General features: G+C 38.8%; 1 protein-coding gene across 1 annotated transcript in view; it reads right to left on the reverse strand.

The window, feature by feature from the left end:
• Positions 1-15,709, reverse strand: part of LOC135478120 (reversion-inducing cysteine-rich protein with Kazal motifs-like) — a 100,257-nt gene that overhangs the window by 48,743 nt on the left and 35,805 nt on the right. The window contains exon 5 of the mRNA XM_064758392.1: positions 4,038-4,120. Within this exon, the coding sequence (XP_064614462.1) occupies positions 4,038-4,120 (83 nt within the window). The remainder of the gene's footprint in view (positions 1-4,037; positions 4,121-15,709) is intronic.

The following is a 15,709-nucleotide window of genomic DNA, read 5'->3' on the forward strand; positions in this document are numbered from 1 at the left end:
AGAAAAGTTTACATTTCCATGACAGAAGGAAATAGTCTTGCTAAACTTTCCAATCGTGAAAAATCCCACGTAACGACAAATTCAATTTTTCAAACATGAAGATTTACAATTGTAGTCATATGCTTAACATTTCCAGTGTGTAGAGCTGCATGTAACCACAGATGCTTCAACTTTCTATGTTTGAAGAAATGCAAAGTATAAGAACATACGTTAAATGTTCAATATTGGTATCTACACGATGGATCTCACAAAATACTCACATGCTCCATACTGTATGCTCATAATATCGTTTTATCAGAAACATGGAGATGCTTTTTTGAAAATATGAACAAGGGTGGACCCCCATCAAAGAATCCTTAAAAAATTATTTGACATGTGATCATTCTGTTTTTATACCTTGCTAAAATTTGGTTAAAACCAATGCCATTCTGGAATGCCAACTGGTTATGAGTAACAATTATTGAAAGCTAGGACAGACGTACTAAAACGACTGGGTTCAACTCCTTTAACGTATTTGAGCACGAACAGGTTTTTATGTGGCTAAAGGATAAGCGTACGAAACATCGTCATACATACAGATGTGGGATTCAAGCAGCGACAGTGTTCAGCTTCTTATCAAAGTAAACATTCTTTTCAAAAAACATCAACCTCATTAAACTTTCAATCAGAAATCAGTGGGGATTTTAAGAACAGTCCCTCTTTTTTGGAAGACCATTAAGCCAACATTTAATTACACGAAAAGAGAGAGAAAGAAAAAAAAAGGGAAACCATCTATGGGCTGCACTCTCTAAAAACTTATGATAGAAATTTTTGCGAGAAAATTATTTCTTTACGTCAGTCATTAACAGACAGACATGTCAATAACAGTGCATGTTTACTGCAAATGTATACAGTAAATTACTCTTCCGGGGCTACCCCCTACTCCCTCCCATCCCCTGCCACACACTCATTAAGACACCAAGGGCTTAAATAATTGCTTTCTTCAAACAAGTCACACAGCCACAAACCTTACTTTCCCATGTGCCACTGGGACTGGCTCCAGTGGTGAGCTGACTCTTGACCTTTCACATCTGACCTTTCCCCGAAGACCACCATTTATACCCGTGGAAAAAAACAGTGACTGGATTTTTCTTTCAGGCCATATGAATCACAGAAAATATGACTGCATTAAGCCACTGTTACTATGATTTTGGAGAAAGAAATAATTTGGTTGGAAAGCCCAATTTCAGGGCTTCACAGATAGTATAATTTTATCAGTCTACAGAGCATAATGCCTTTAGAATATATGCTTGAATAAACATCTTACAAACATTTTTCAAGTTCCTGGCTTTCCTTTAACTTTTGTAGATTGCTGGTATATGTAGAGCAATTAAATTTTTGCATTCCTGGTGTCTTATCCGTACATATATATATATATATATATATATATATATATATATTGTTCAAAAAAGAAGTGATGTTATTTCTACACTAGAATCAAGCACCATATTCAGACAGTAAAACCTGGTTTTTCAAACTGTGGTAAAAATCCAGGTACTAAGCACATTTAATGTCTACCAGACTGCTCACATTAAACCAGCAAGCTCAATTGAGAAAGGTGATACTACCCCCATCAGCCATATCAACATACTCTATTTCTGGTTTGATTTCTAACTGCCTGACTTTCAAGCTAGAACTCTGCTGGATAAGATAAGTTCACAAAAATTTCTCCAATTACCCAGTCAACATGAACATAAAAGAACCCAACCACTCAAATGCCACCTTGCATAAGGTCACAACAATCTGACCAATCAGACGACATGATGCGTAGTTTTGTCTGAGGCACACATAAATTTACGTCATTAATCCGAAGATCAGTCCCTGCAGGAATGTTTTAACGGATGAGTGACTTCCCTTGATGCAATCACAAGCCCTTGCACAAGATTAGAGGTGAAAAAAAAGCTCCCAGAGCTGAGTATTCTACTATGTACATGTACATACTGTATAAACAAGGACTGGTCACACACACTACTATACTATACTTAGGGATGCCTGGTGTCAGCCTAATACTAACAGAGAACACCCCTACTCATGTCTCTCAAAAGCTTTTGGATATGGCTGACAAAGGATCAAGAGAAAAAACAGTCTGTATCTTACATCCAATTGTTCATCCGTAACAAAGTTTGTTGATTAGTTCTAGATAAGAGCCCGCTTTAAGCCTCAACCGTACTGTACCTACCAGCAATGTGGAAAATGACATCTACAACATGGTGATATAACTAGGCACTCAACAAAAAAAATATATTGACTTGAAAAAATTTTATCATCACTGTGTACATCTTATACCTTTGATACCATCAGGCATGACAATTCTAATAATTTTTGTCATACAGTCACTAATTCAGGTCCTGTGTTTGATTATTATGGCTTTCAAGCTGTTGAAAGTATTGGTGTCCATGTATATTTATTATCAACACTGACATACTAAGCTCAAGGTAAAAATTAATGAACGAGTTTGTCAACTTTGAGATCAGTTCCCAAAATTTGTAACACACTACATTTATGTTAGATGGAGATATAAAGGAAAGCATCTGGAAATACTTATTGCCTTCACCAGGGAAGACTTATTGCCTTCACCTGAAAACACTTATTGCCATCACCAGGAAACACTTATTGCCTTCACCAGAAAACACTTATTGCCATCACCAGGGAACACTTATTGCCTTCACCAGAAAACACTTATTGCTTTCACCAGGGAACTCTTCTTGCCATCGCCAGGAAACACTTATTAAATTCACCAAGAAATGCTCATTGCTATCACCAGAAAACAGTTATTGCCTTCACCAGGGAACATTTACTGCCATCACCAGTTAACACTTGTTGCCATCACCACAGAACACTTATTGCCATCACCACGGAACACTTACTGCCAACACCAGAGAACACTATCGCCTACACAATTATATTCCATATGTCCGGTGCCCACAGCTTCATGCTAGCTGGTAACATGCCATAGAAATAGAAGGAAGAAGGGCAGATTGTTAATTGCAACGGGAATTAAAGAAAGGATAAATCCTTAGTCAAGGGGTTCATAGATGCCATTTTTTCAATGTAGGGTCTACCAAGGCATCCACCACTCTCGGCAGGAAACTTAGTTTTTCTTCCAACTGAAGTAAGAGAGCTTTGAGTTCAAACTCTTTTATGGCTAAAGGTAGAAAAATCTACTGTGTCATGTGACCTGTCAAAAATGTTCGGCAACTATTACTGATCACAATTACTACAACATGAGCATGCAGAAAAAGGAATTTAGAGTTGACAAAAAACGGACAAAAATGTGAAGCTTGTCAACTTACGAAGTTTCTATAGGAAAGAGGCTTAATTTGTGCCTGTGGAACATGATGAGGTAAGTAACTGGTAAATTAATACCAACAAGGATTGCCTAACATTTTCCCCAAGTCATATGATTTAGTAGGGCTGTTCTTAACTTTAACAACAAAAGAATTCAAGTTCAAAACTCCCCTACCAAGGTGTTTTTTTTTTCTTACTGACCTTTTCAATTTCCAAAATTTAATATTTTTGTACTTTACCATCCTTTATTAATTGAAGTAATTATCACTGCACTCAAGTTGGCATCTTATATGACATTGCACACTAATAACTGGAGCACCCAGATGCCTTCTATGAACCCTCTCATTTACCTGCAAGTCTTTGGGGGGTGGGGGCTGGGGGTGGTGAAAGGTTTCTCATCTTATATTATGATTCCATTATCACAAAAAGCACTTATGTAACATGTAGAATGCACTGTCTACTGGACCAGTTGTACAAGTGGTACAGGTGTTAAAGTTAAGCTACAAAAGGGTCATCAATTAAAACCAAACAAGGTATGATCACCCCCTTTACCATTAATTATTTTATATGCATTTAATTACCTTGTGACTTAATCAATTAGTACTATGAAATCCCGGACCTGAGGTCAGACACTGCCAAACTGACCTGGCTGAGGTCAGTATTTAAAGTATTTCTTTAAAGTGTATGTATTCTAGTACTGACAGGCTCACCTGTTGGCAGGCATCCTTACAGTAGGTCGACACGACCCGGTCACAGCATAATCGTCCAGGCCACGCCTCCAGATCAGACAACACTGAGGAGACACAAGAGAAACACAATCAGGATTATTATAATTACCTATATCTATTTATTTATTTATTAAATTTATTTCATTGATGTTTAATGCTTTATTCAAAAATATTTCACTTTAATGATGGCAGCCAGCCTATTGGTGGGAACTAAGGAAACCCATGACGATACACGTATGTTGGGGAAGACAGCATGAGCTGGACTTTGTACTGCGCTAGCCCATGAACCATCCAGCCACATGAACCACTCAGCCACGTGAACCATTCAGCTACTTGAACCACCCAGCTACGTGAACCACTCAGCCAGGTGAATCATTCAGCCCCGTGAACCACCCAGCCACGTGAACCACCCAGCCACGTGAACCACCCAGCTACGTGAACCATCCAGCTACGTGAACCACCCAGCTACGTGAACCATCCAGCCACATAAACCACCCAGCCACAGACTCCCTAATTACAAATACTACTGAAAACATGCTGCCCAGAAAAGCATATTGACTGTATATTACCCAATACACTGTAGGATAAAAATTATATGTACAATAAACTCAATGTAGATATGATTGCATTGAAGAAAAAAACCTTGAAATTTCTACCAAAAAGAGCTGGACAGCGACCGCACTGGTGAGAGGCTCCTGGGTCATTCTTCTGCGCTAGTGCGCTAACCAACTGAGCCAAAAAAGCTCCGAGGACTTCATTCAGGTTGAGTTTCTAAGCTTTTGGATAATGTCAAATTAGGAATATCTTATACTGATAGTAAATAAATTTATCATACAATACAGAAGGTCATAGCGATACAATTTCTACAGAGTCTATTTTGACAAAAAAAACATATAAATCATATGGCCATTGTACACTGTAGCTCTACATACTGTCAGAATCGCAAATTTGCCAAACGTTTTGCACCAGTGCAGTACTATATAATAAGAGTACTATACGTCCCCAATCACATCCTGTGTACTTCACAGATCAAGGCTAGCAAGTGCAATCTCCTTACCAAGAACAAACAATTGCAATGGTCTCAAGTGGTTACCATGGAAACGGTACTTAACCTTTAGCCACTAGGATATGCGAACATCAGAGCATATACAGTTGAAGTGAAAAAAAAAGAAATTTCTTTATCCACAAAGCTTTTCTAGGACTTTCCATTGAGGTATTGAATAAGACTATACAAATCCATTGGTCTAAATGTGTCTTTGTAGATGTGAAATTGTAAAAGGGGACCAAGAAGACATGGTTTGGGGGGGGGGGGGGGAGGAAGAGGGGAAGAACAGAACCAATGCTGTATGTATCATTATAAGTTTTCTATAAAAAAAATATCTTTGCCAGGTAACTTGTACCTGCAGATGTTAAAGGGTGATGGTATACTGTATTTTCCCTAAAGTACAGCATTTTTCAACTGACAAATTTTGCTTGATTCTCATTGAATCAATCCCCCACTAGAGCCACTAAAGAGGGTTTTTTGAGATGTATATTTTTTTTTTAAAAGAAAAAGTTGTGTACTGGCATCAAAAGTATCATTTTCAAGCCTCTATGTTCTTCTGAATCAGCAATTTCATGCCTCTGTGCTTCTGAATCAGCAATTTCAAGGCTCTATGTGCTCGTGAAGCAGCAATTTCAAGCATCTGTGCTTCTGAATCAGCAATTTCAAGGCTCTATGTGCTCGTGAAGCAGCAATTTTACACATCTTGCTATTATGCATGCACATGTATCTTAATGAATCTATGTGTTGAAAACAGACATTCAAATACCAGACGTCAACCATACATAACACAAACCAATAAAGGACTTAGCGAGTATATAAAGTACAAAAACAGGACGGAATGAAACAATGGAGATTGTAACATCCCATGATGGGAACCCTTGTATGTCGTGGAACTGAAGAAGGCTTTGTTGCCTCTGATGTCATAGCGGTGACCTGTTTTATTAAACAGTTTTCAAGGATGTTGGAAAGACGCCAGGTATGTTCTAGGCGACTGAGTTAAATTAGAATTCAAATCATGTACCATGCTAAAATATCCACTGTCGATAACAAAATATGTATCTCAGTTGCGCTTTGATCACATCTGTTCACGTATCCAACATGGCGATCTAATTCAACACGATGAAGATACAGCCCCAGGTTAAGTGGAATTACTCTCAGTCATGGAGCAAAGTGACAGCGATTCCGGACAATCTTTCCATATTTACTTACAAAAGAATTATCCTCACTGTAAACCATAAGAAACTTGGAGTGAAAAAGTTTGATGTAATAACCTTGACACACTAGTTTTTGCAGTAATAACTTGTGATGTTGATTGAAATCTTCACACAACACACAGGATCTAAGAAAAGCTACAAGGTGAGATATGTACAAACCATATGCAGGACCCTTCAGTATATTGCTGTCCAAGTAAGGATAATGTACCATGTCAAAACTGAAACTGTCCCTCTAGTCGTAAAGTCTGCGAGACAGGATACTGATTTGGTTTTCATACAGTTGTAGACTCAGATAACATGTACCATCTGGAGATCTGTGGTTTCCTATAAATTCAGCAAAGGTGGGTCAATATCTTTCACAGCCTTTGTTCTATATGGATTGTTTAAAGCCAGCAGATCATAAATAGACTACTTTGTGAATAAGAAAGATAAGGCCTGGTGAACATTACTCCTTAATAGTTTCTGTATATAGTCATATACATATGAGAACAGGTATAGGTCAGCCAAACGGGTGGCACAATTTGTACGCATCGGAATACCTGTACACTGTCGATATATCGTTTTCCCAAATTTCACATACAGGTGTATATGTTATTAATGAGAATTTTAAGCAACCCAATGGAGATCTTAACATCCCATGATGGGAACTTGTATGTCGTGGAAATGAAGAAGGCTTTGTTGCCTCTGACGTTATAGCGGTGACCTGTTTTATTAAACACGGAAACCATTAGTGATGAAAGTCTATCCGTTAAATCAATGAGAGGAATAGCAGTATAGAAAGTGAAGAAAACTCAAGTAAATATGTCCTTATACGGTAAGTGTATTAGAGCTTCTACTTCTTCGGTGAGACGTTTTTTAAGTTTCCACATACAGTTGACAGTACTGGTTGCAGTATGACTGTACTTCTTATAGTGCCTTCGTTAAGACAGTGGATATAAGTTTGGCGGTACAGCTTTTTGACCCCACAAAAAGGAAACTTTGTATGGGGATTTATGCATTTTTGGAATCCAGTAAAGTTGTGGTACATCGGTATGACGGGAAGGTACGGATACACTCCTCTGTTTGATTTGTTTATTTATTTCATTTATTAGATTGGTGTTTTACGCAGTCCTCAAGAATATATGACTTATATGACGGCGGCCAGCATTATGGTGGGTGGAAACTGGGTGTACGCTGGAGAAAACCCATGACCATCTGCAGGTTGCTGGCAGGCCTTCCCACATACGACCAGAGAGGAAGCCAGCATGAACTGGACTTCAACTCACAGCGACCACATTGGTGAGAGACTCCTGGGTCATTACGCTGCGCTCACGTGCTAACCAACTGAGCCACTGAGGGACCCCCCCCCCCCCTCTGTTTGAGAACGGACTCCTGTCTTTCAAATAGTTCCTCCAAAGTATAGGTCGTTATGAAAAATTTTAAGGTACATGTACATGTAGTTTGAAATACCTGTTTTGGTAATGAATCATGGCAAATAAGGTATAAAAAAAAAGGGGGCTCGTTAACACAAATCATTATTCTGAAACCTGTTAACGAATGTGCCTCAAAAGCTTGCGGCTTTTCGCAAATGAAATAACAGAAGGCTGGTGTTGGCAAAGGAAAGATGAAAAACAATGTACATTTTGTAGCAGAAATAAAATTGGCAAGACATCAATATCATCGAGGTTAGCCCCACAGGAGATCTGTATAAAATGAACCGATTTTGCTCAGTGCCTTTGAAGAAAAGTTTTAGGGGGAAATTATTCATTGTTTGTTAAACAAACAAGTAAATTAGCCAGGCCACAGGTGCAAAATCAGCAGGTAAACATAGTGCCTTAGCGTGTCAGGTACGCGTTATGATCACAAGTGAAAAATCTATCATGTGACGGCATCTAGGAGAAAGATTCTAATTTTCTGCATGCCAAAACGGTGCAAATAAGCACATCTCACTCCAATCTGGTTACGATCATGTCAATTTATCTTTTGTGCTGCTGTGTCACGGCTCGATCATTGCACAATTTTCCCCCTGATGCCAAAATTTTTATTGCCAAGAAACCAGCAGCCTTAATTTTCATCCCCCAGCAAAACAAGCCCTCTGTCGACCAAATCTACCGCACAGCAGCTAGAACTCGAAAAAACAAAAGGGGGATAAAAAGGCACTGCCATTCTCAAGGAACTTGGGCATGTGTACATAGAAAAATTGAAAATCCATTAAACCAACATGTGGACTGAGCGTCAGAGCAGACTATGGAGCCTCAACACAGTACGGATTGTTAACGACAGGTAAATATCCCCGCGATCTAACACACAGTCATGTAGCAGCCGTGTCGCCGTGCCAGGCAGAACAACAAACAAGCAGGACAACAGTAAATGTACTCACACACCATGACAAACACCTTATCTTGCATTTCCCATGAGCAATTAGCGGTATTTTACAAATTAACTAATTAACTAGCTTCAGTCATGATCCTGAATTTTGAAGCAGGTCATCCTAACCACACCACCTCACCATGTTCAGAATTTCCAACATCATTTTACGTATTAACGCACTCAGATCGCTGTATGACATTCATCAAAGTGATTCTAACCGACAGCAAATATATTTCTCTCAACATTCATAAGAAGGATTTACACAGTTCAAGAGCTTTTCTCTGCCGATATCTGGAATCACTTCAGAATCGTAAGTACATGGCTGTACTAAGTACATACATATCACACTCTCGTTGCAGAGAAATTACGAACACTTATTCTTCTGCTACCCTTTCATGTAGGATACCAGCATCTTAATCCCCCGTTAATCCCTTAATACCAGAGTACTGTTTAATTACATCTAACCTTTGACATTTGTTTCTCCAGTTGTTATATTTAAGCTCTTAATGTTTTGATGTCATTAACTACATCGAAATTTCGTGTTAATAATAAACACGAAATATACATAATACATAATATGTATATCCATAAGAAAGAACTTTTTTTGTACTTTTATCTGTTGTATTTTTGACAGAAGTAAGGCCGCATTCTTGCAGGTAGAATTCATGACAAGCCCCAAATTTTCACACCAATCAATCTAACCCTGACGGCAGAAAATTTGTCCAATACTTTAATAATATTAAATGTCTTGATCATATTTGAAAGGCTAAGTGGCCCAATGAACCAGTAGAACGAGATGAAAATACACTTTGGATTTATATTTGAAAGCTGCTACTACAGTTAGACAGCATCAAACACTGCAGGGTAAATTTCACAAAAGCTGCTAGCTAATTAGGGAACTTATAAGCCACAGACTGGATATATAACTCTAGTGAGAAAGGAAAGTATAGATTTAAGACAGAACTAGTCTTCATTTCCCACTGCTGATTTGTCACGTCTTGGAGGGAGGAAATAACAGGGTTGTGAAGACATCCCCTGCAGGACACCAGTCTCCAGACCACAATAATTACAGCCCACTTATAACTCTGCTGTCAGCGGTACGACAGACGCTCAGCCCTGATCTTCATTCACGACCAGGTATTACCTCCTTGAATGCTTATTACCAGCTTTAAGACAGATCTGTTCAGTAATTGTCGACTCCACAGTCATGAAAAGCTGGGGGTGGGGTAAATGAGGGGTGTCACTGTGATATACAACACGACTGACATAAGGCATACCCCAGGTGGGCAAGAGCGGAGTGTGTCAGTGTTGTACTGCAGGTAGTAGGGTGATTGACTTAATTCATCTCTCTGAATACCTGTGGCTTCACTGAGTATCACACGCTCCAGTGACCACAGGATTTGAACTACAGCCTTGTGCATCAGTAATACAGTGTATTACCTGCTGAATTAAGCCAACATTGAGCTTTTAACGGACAAATGGATCCTGAACCACAATCTTACGAAGGCCCTACTTTGGGATGTAGTCTAGTATGTAGATAAACTGTAGAGGTAAAATAAAGGTCATATAATATTACTTTTGGCAGTGAAACGTATTTTTCTCATAAAATATCTTAGTACAGACCTCCCTTTATGTTACCCACCTGGAAAAGTCACTGAATCAGCACATATACCTTGATATATATATATATATTTTTTACATAATTAACTGCCAAATCATTAATCATTTAACATCACACTACTGTCCAGCAGAGAATTATATAAGTGTACACCTGTACACCTTTACAAGCTACCTGACCTTCATTACACCTTGTCATTTACTGCTGCTATATAAAGCCAACACATAACTTGTGCTATACAGGACACGACGATAGTTTATTGTTTATTTAGGAATACCATATCATCATGTCTCTTGCTTGTGATTATGAAACCAAGTATTAAACATTTAGTGGGCTGTTTATGTACACGTTTTTACTGTAACTAACCCAAAAATCTGTCCTTCCAAGATAAGCTATTTATTTTGCCGGATTTTAAAATGACTATTGATGGTTGAGATTGTTTGACATCATACAGGAGAAATGTTAAGTTTCTGCACCAAAACTGGTAATGTGAGGAACCATCATTTCCCTCCAAAATGCACTTTTCTGGCAAATTTTAGGGGGTATGAACATGTAGTATTTAATCCCTGCTTGTCAATAAAATATTAAAATAAATAAATAATAAATGTAGTACTAAAAGTATTCCTTTATTTATTTTATTTATTTAATTGGTGTTTTGCACCTACTGAAGAGTATTTCACTTATACAACGTCGGCCAGCATTATGGTGGGCGGAAACCGGGCAAAGCTTTGGGACATTGCCCTGCACTGGTCTGTCAACAAACCTTGACCAATGAGGCCCCTGGCCAACTACAAGTAAGTACATTTACATGTAATTGTGCGTGCCACATGACATATACTTCTAAGCCTGTACAAACATAAATATATGTTCAGTACATTTTATCACCCAAAATGTGAATCACGTCCTGTGTTAACACTCGTGTACATAGCCTGCATGCAGGTGAAAGACATACCATCAAGCACAAAAATGGCAGCATATGGTAAACAAAGTTAACATTTGTCCATCTTATACTTATTCAAAATAAGTCCAGTCAGTGAACCCTATCCCCTGATTTAGTTTATACCGGCTATATTCACATACGACAATTATGTAACTCATCAGCATAAAATCACTGCTTTTTATAGCTCTTATCTTAACCCGTCTGAGCCTTGCCAGATATCACAACTTATTGCAACAACAACGACAGTAATAATGTGCCTGCCTTTCTACAGAAACATGTAGGTGTGTGGACCGGTCCAAAAAAAGTATGTCCAGGGTCACAGAAGTCAGACAAGCTACACGTAGAAAAACGCACGAGTTGTGTCGAAAGGATTTGTAAAAGGCTCAAAGTCTTCTTCAATAACAAAGCCGTGCAAACAGCGACAGATTGGGTAATTCCTCCGTCTATACATCTTTCTCTTCCTTTACTTCAATCCTCGAAATTCCGGCCACTTGGCGTGGGGAGAGCCTGTGTTTGCCCAGCCAGCCCTTCTCAAAGAGTCGGCCATTTTAACGTGAGTACCAGGCCAGGGCAGGCTACAGCTCAGGAATTTCACCACACATTCATACTCTAATGCCTGACACGCGTAGAAGCAACAACTGTCCCCTCGTCCTCACCCCCTTGCCTCAAACTACTGGTGAATCTGACAGATGAGTGACCCATTATATTTTCGTACGAGGAGTCAAATGTTTGGTCATTCCCTTATTTGTGAAGGTTTAAAAAAAGATGACCTCAAATACGGCCAATAAAGATCATCTTTTAGATGACCCAACACTTACGTTTCATCCATACCAGCTTTTATTCTGAGAGATCTACTGATCTTCATACCTGTAGCTAAGTGAATGTTGGTGTCTTCTTCGTTACATGTAAATCCAGTATTTGGTGCACTATCTATTTAACATTGTGCACGGAGACTGTGTTGCTTGCATTACTGTATGTGGGGTGTGCCACATGAATGGTGTAGTTTACTTGCAGATTAACCCACCTCCATTAAGTCAAGTGTGTAGAATTCCGCCTTATGTTTGCCCCGCGTTCCACCTCGCACCCGCTTGAAGCCACAGAGCTGACCCTCTTTGACACAGGGGCAGTCCCAAACTCCCCCACAGCTGTTGCAGGGTGGGGAGATGTTAATTCTTAGATCAGCTCTCGCCAGCTGATCACGTCATATTTCTCTGGGAGTCAATAGAGCGAGGTTGATGATACTATGATGCAGTTTACAGTATACCAAGTTTTTTGGGGGGTGGGGTGGGTGCTAGGGTTTGTATGGGAGGTTGTTTGCCTTTTGTTTGTAGCATTGGCATGATAACACTGGACATTACTGTTTGAGTTTTCTTACAAACACACAGACATATGAAGATAAATATCACCTGAGAAAAGTAGCATGATATAAAATGTCTACGGACCCGAGATTTGTCACATCTCTCCATGCATAAATGTATTAATGGTCGTTTCAGCTATTGTGAACCACATGCATAGGTTTCGTTGCTTTCAGTTCCAACAGAACTGTTGTGAAAAAGTTTTTCACTGGGTACAATGTACTCACAAGTAAGATACTCATGTTTTCATACGTTTCACCCAGACAATATGCAAGTTTGCATGTTCCCCTCCAGTATATATGCAATTTTTCATGATCCATCTAGTATATATACATTTTTTCATGATCCCATCCAATATATATGCAAGTTTTCATGATCCCATTCCGTACATATGCAAGTTTTCATGATCCCATCCAGTACATAAGGAAGTTTTCATGATCCCATCCAGTATATATGCAAGTTTTCATGATCCCATCCGGTACCTAAGAAAGTTTTCATGATCCCATCCAGGAAGTTTTCATGATCAAATCCAGTATATATGCAATTTTTCATGTTCCCACTCAATAAAAGTGTATGTTTTGCTGTTGCCATCCAGTACATGTGTTTGTTCCACTGTTGCACTGTTACACTGTTCCACTTTTAACTGTTCCACTGTTGCACCCAGTAAACATACATGTCTGGCTATTCCTACTCAAAACATGCAATGTTTTGCAGTTTTCACCTGTAAAAATTTCAGCTCTGCAGCTGCCATCCAGTAGTGAATATGCATGTTTTGGTGTTCCCACCCAGTAGTAAATATGCATGTTTTGGTGTTCCCACTCAATAGAAAATGTGTGTGTTTCCGCAGAACACAAATGATTGCTGGTTATCAGGTTGCCTGTCACTCAGCCAGTGCAAGAAAGCATCTAGCCTCTTCACCTTCATCTCCCATCACAGAAGCTGTACCCAGATGTACAGTGAAATAAAAAAAAAAAAACATCTTTTCAAGCTTTCAACATGTGTAGAAACTAGATATAATTTATGTGTAGACTTGTGAGGTGCTGGAAAGTCTGTCGTTGTAAACTAGGACACAGATCAAACACACAAAAAACACACACAGAGAGGAAAACTAAAAATGTAACCTGGTGAAATGATTTGTTAGATGTGCTTGTCAAAGTGAAACCTGGTGAAAACTTTGGTTACTCAGCTTAATAAAGCCCAAAAATGCCGTAATGAGAAAGACTTTAACCTTCTTGTTCATTAATAACTATGAAAGTGAAAGATTGGGTTGAGTTGGGCAATTCATATTTCATGGCTGGTTATCTGCTATAGGGTAACATGAGACATCGGCCACTCTAACGGTTATTAACCTGGGAACACAAGAACGCGGAGATTTTTAGCTCTGAAAACACTTCTAGATCTGAACTGCACAAATCTGTCAAAAACATTTATCTTTTTTTATGGTTCTGTATCCCAGTTTTTCTGTTCTGAACATTATCTGCCAATTCATTTTGTGTTTATCCCTAACTCCTAATTGCTTACATTGTTTTAATTTTTTTTGGTCATTTTTGTTAACTGCCTTTTATGTCTCATGTTAGCTGTTTTTCTTTATGTACTTTTAGTTTTTGTATTGTATATAGTATTTTTCAGGTCTGTGATTGGGTTTGTCTGTTAGGTTTTGATATTAATAAATAATAAGTAAAAAACTAAATAAATTTCAATGGTGAACAGAAAAGCTCTGCATATCTAAAATTGTTGAAGTTTCCTTAATACATATATTTAATGTAAGTGCTCACGATTACATATATCTAACGCAATATGATGTATGGGAAAACTATGTCCATTGCTTTTCTTTATTTGTTAAAACTTTCAGTAATTTTTCCAGCTGACAGTAAAATTTAAGCATTGCAGCCAAAAAATCATCCAACCGGAGTAATTATTGAAGCATACTAGCTTTATTCTACCTCTCAACCCTGACATTTAAAACCATCACAAAACTGGCATGCCCTGGTATTGAACTCATATCTTAACTACATGCCTACGGCCTCTTTTCCCTTCAAAAGTGGACATGCAGTTTTCGTCTAGCCCATGAGTTTACCTGTGTACCTACACACATACATATCTCACCTGTCCTGTCTAACACAGGTCCATGTTGATTTAAACAATGGCAGGTAAATAAGATGTAGATAAGATATCCTAGCTAGACAGGTATGTTAACAGACTTTATCTTTGTACATTGTGATCAGAGATTCTAGGTACCTGGAAACTTACATGTATCGCCACACAAAGGGAAATAACCACTTGACTGTGGATAATCCCCAATGTCTCATATTTGTTCAATGTCCCTAAATTAGGATTTCTGCCCCTCAAAGAGCCGACAACATATATTTCGTTGCTAAGTGTAGTATTATTAACCATGATTCCAGTCAAGCCAATTTTCAATAAAATTCAACCCGCAGAAAAACTACATGTATGGCTAGTTTCCTTACAGTAAATTCTTCCCCTTGACAAAAAGAAATAATAATAAAAATTGAAATCAGATTGGTTGTTCAGTAACCCTTCAACAATTGCCTATTATTGGAGAGCAAAATATTTCATTAATGTGAGCTGTTTTGACATTCACCAGACCACAGGAAGCACTCTCCAGTCTTCAGTTGTTTCCAGGTCACCAGTAATTAACATCCTGAATCTGGGAGCAGACCACATCTGGGAGGAGTGCAGGCCCCACATGCCCCCATGGTTTATGTGCCTGCACTGACAGTGATGGGGTAACCCGAAACCTGGGGTGATTACCTCTATCCTGGTAACCATGGAGGGCAGATCCCTGTGTACTAGCTCTGTTGTCAACAAGCCTGTTATGTGGCCAGGGACACAAGCCACAAAGCTAAAAGCCAGATACATGCACATCTATGCTTATATCAGCCATGTTACAGGGATAGCTTTTCCTTGTTGCATTGTGACAGCTGTGAAACTCGACATAGTGCCAGAAAGACTAGGGTTCAGTCTGAATCATGTCATAACTAAGATTTTTTTTTTTTTTTTTTTTTTTTTGATTGGTGTTTTACGCTGTACTCAAGAATATTTCACTTATACGAGGGCGGCCAGCATTATGGTAGGTGGAAACCGGGCACAGCCCGGGGGGAAACCCACGACC

This window comes from Liolophura sinensis, chromosome 11 (genome assembly GCF_032854445.1).
Source record: "Liolophura sinensis isolate JHLJ2023 chromosome 11, CUHK_Ljap_v2, whole genome shotgun sequence".
Taxonomy (NCBI): domain Eukaryota; kingdom Metazoa; phylum Mollusca; class Polyplacophora; order Chitonida; family Chitonidae; genus Liolophura; species Liolophura sinensis.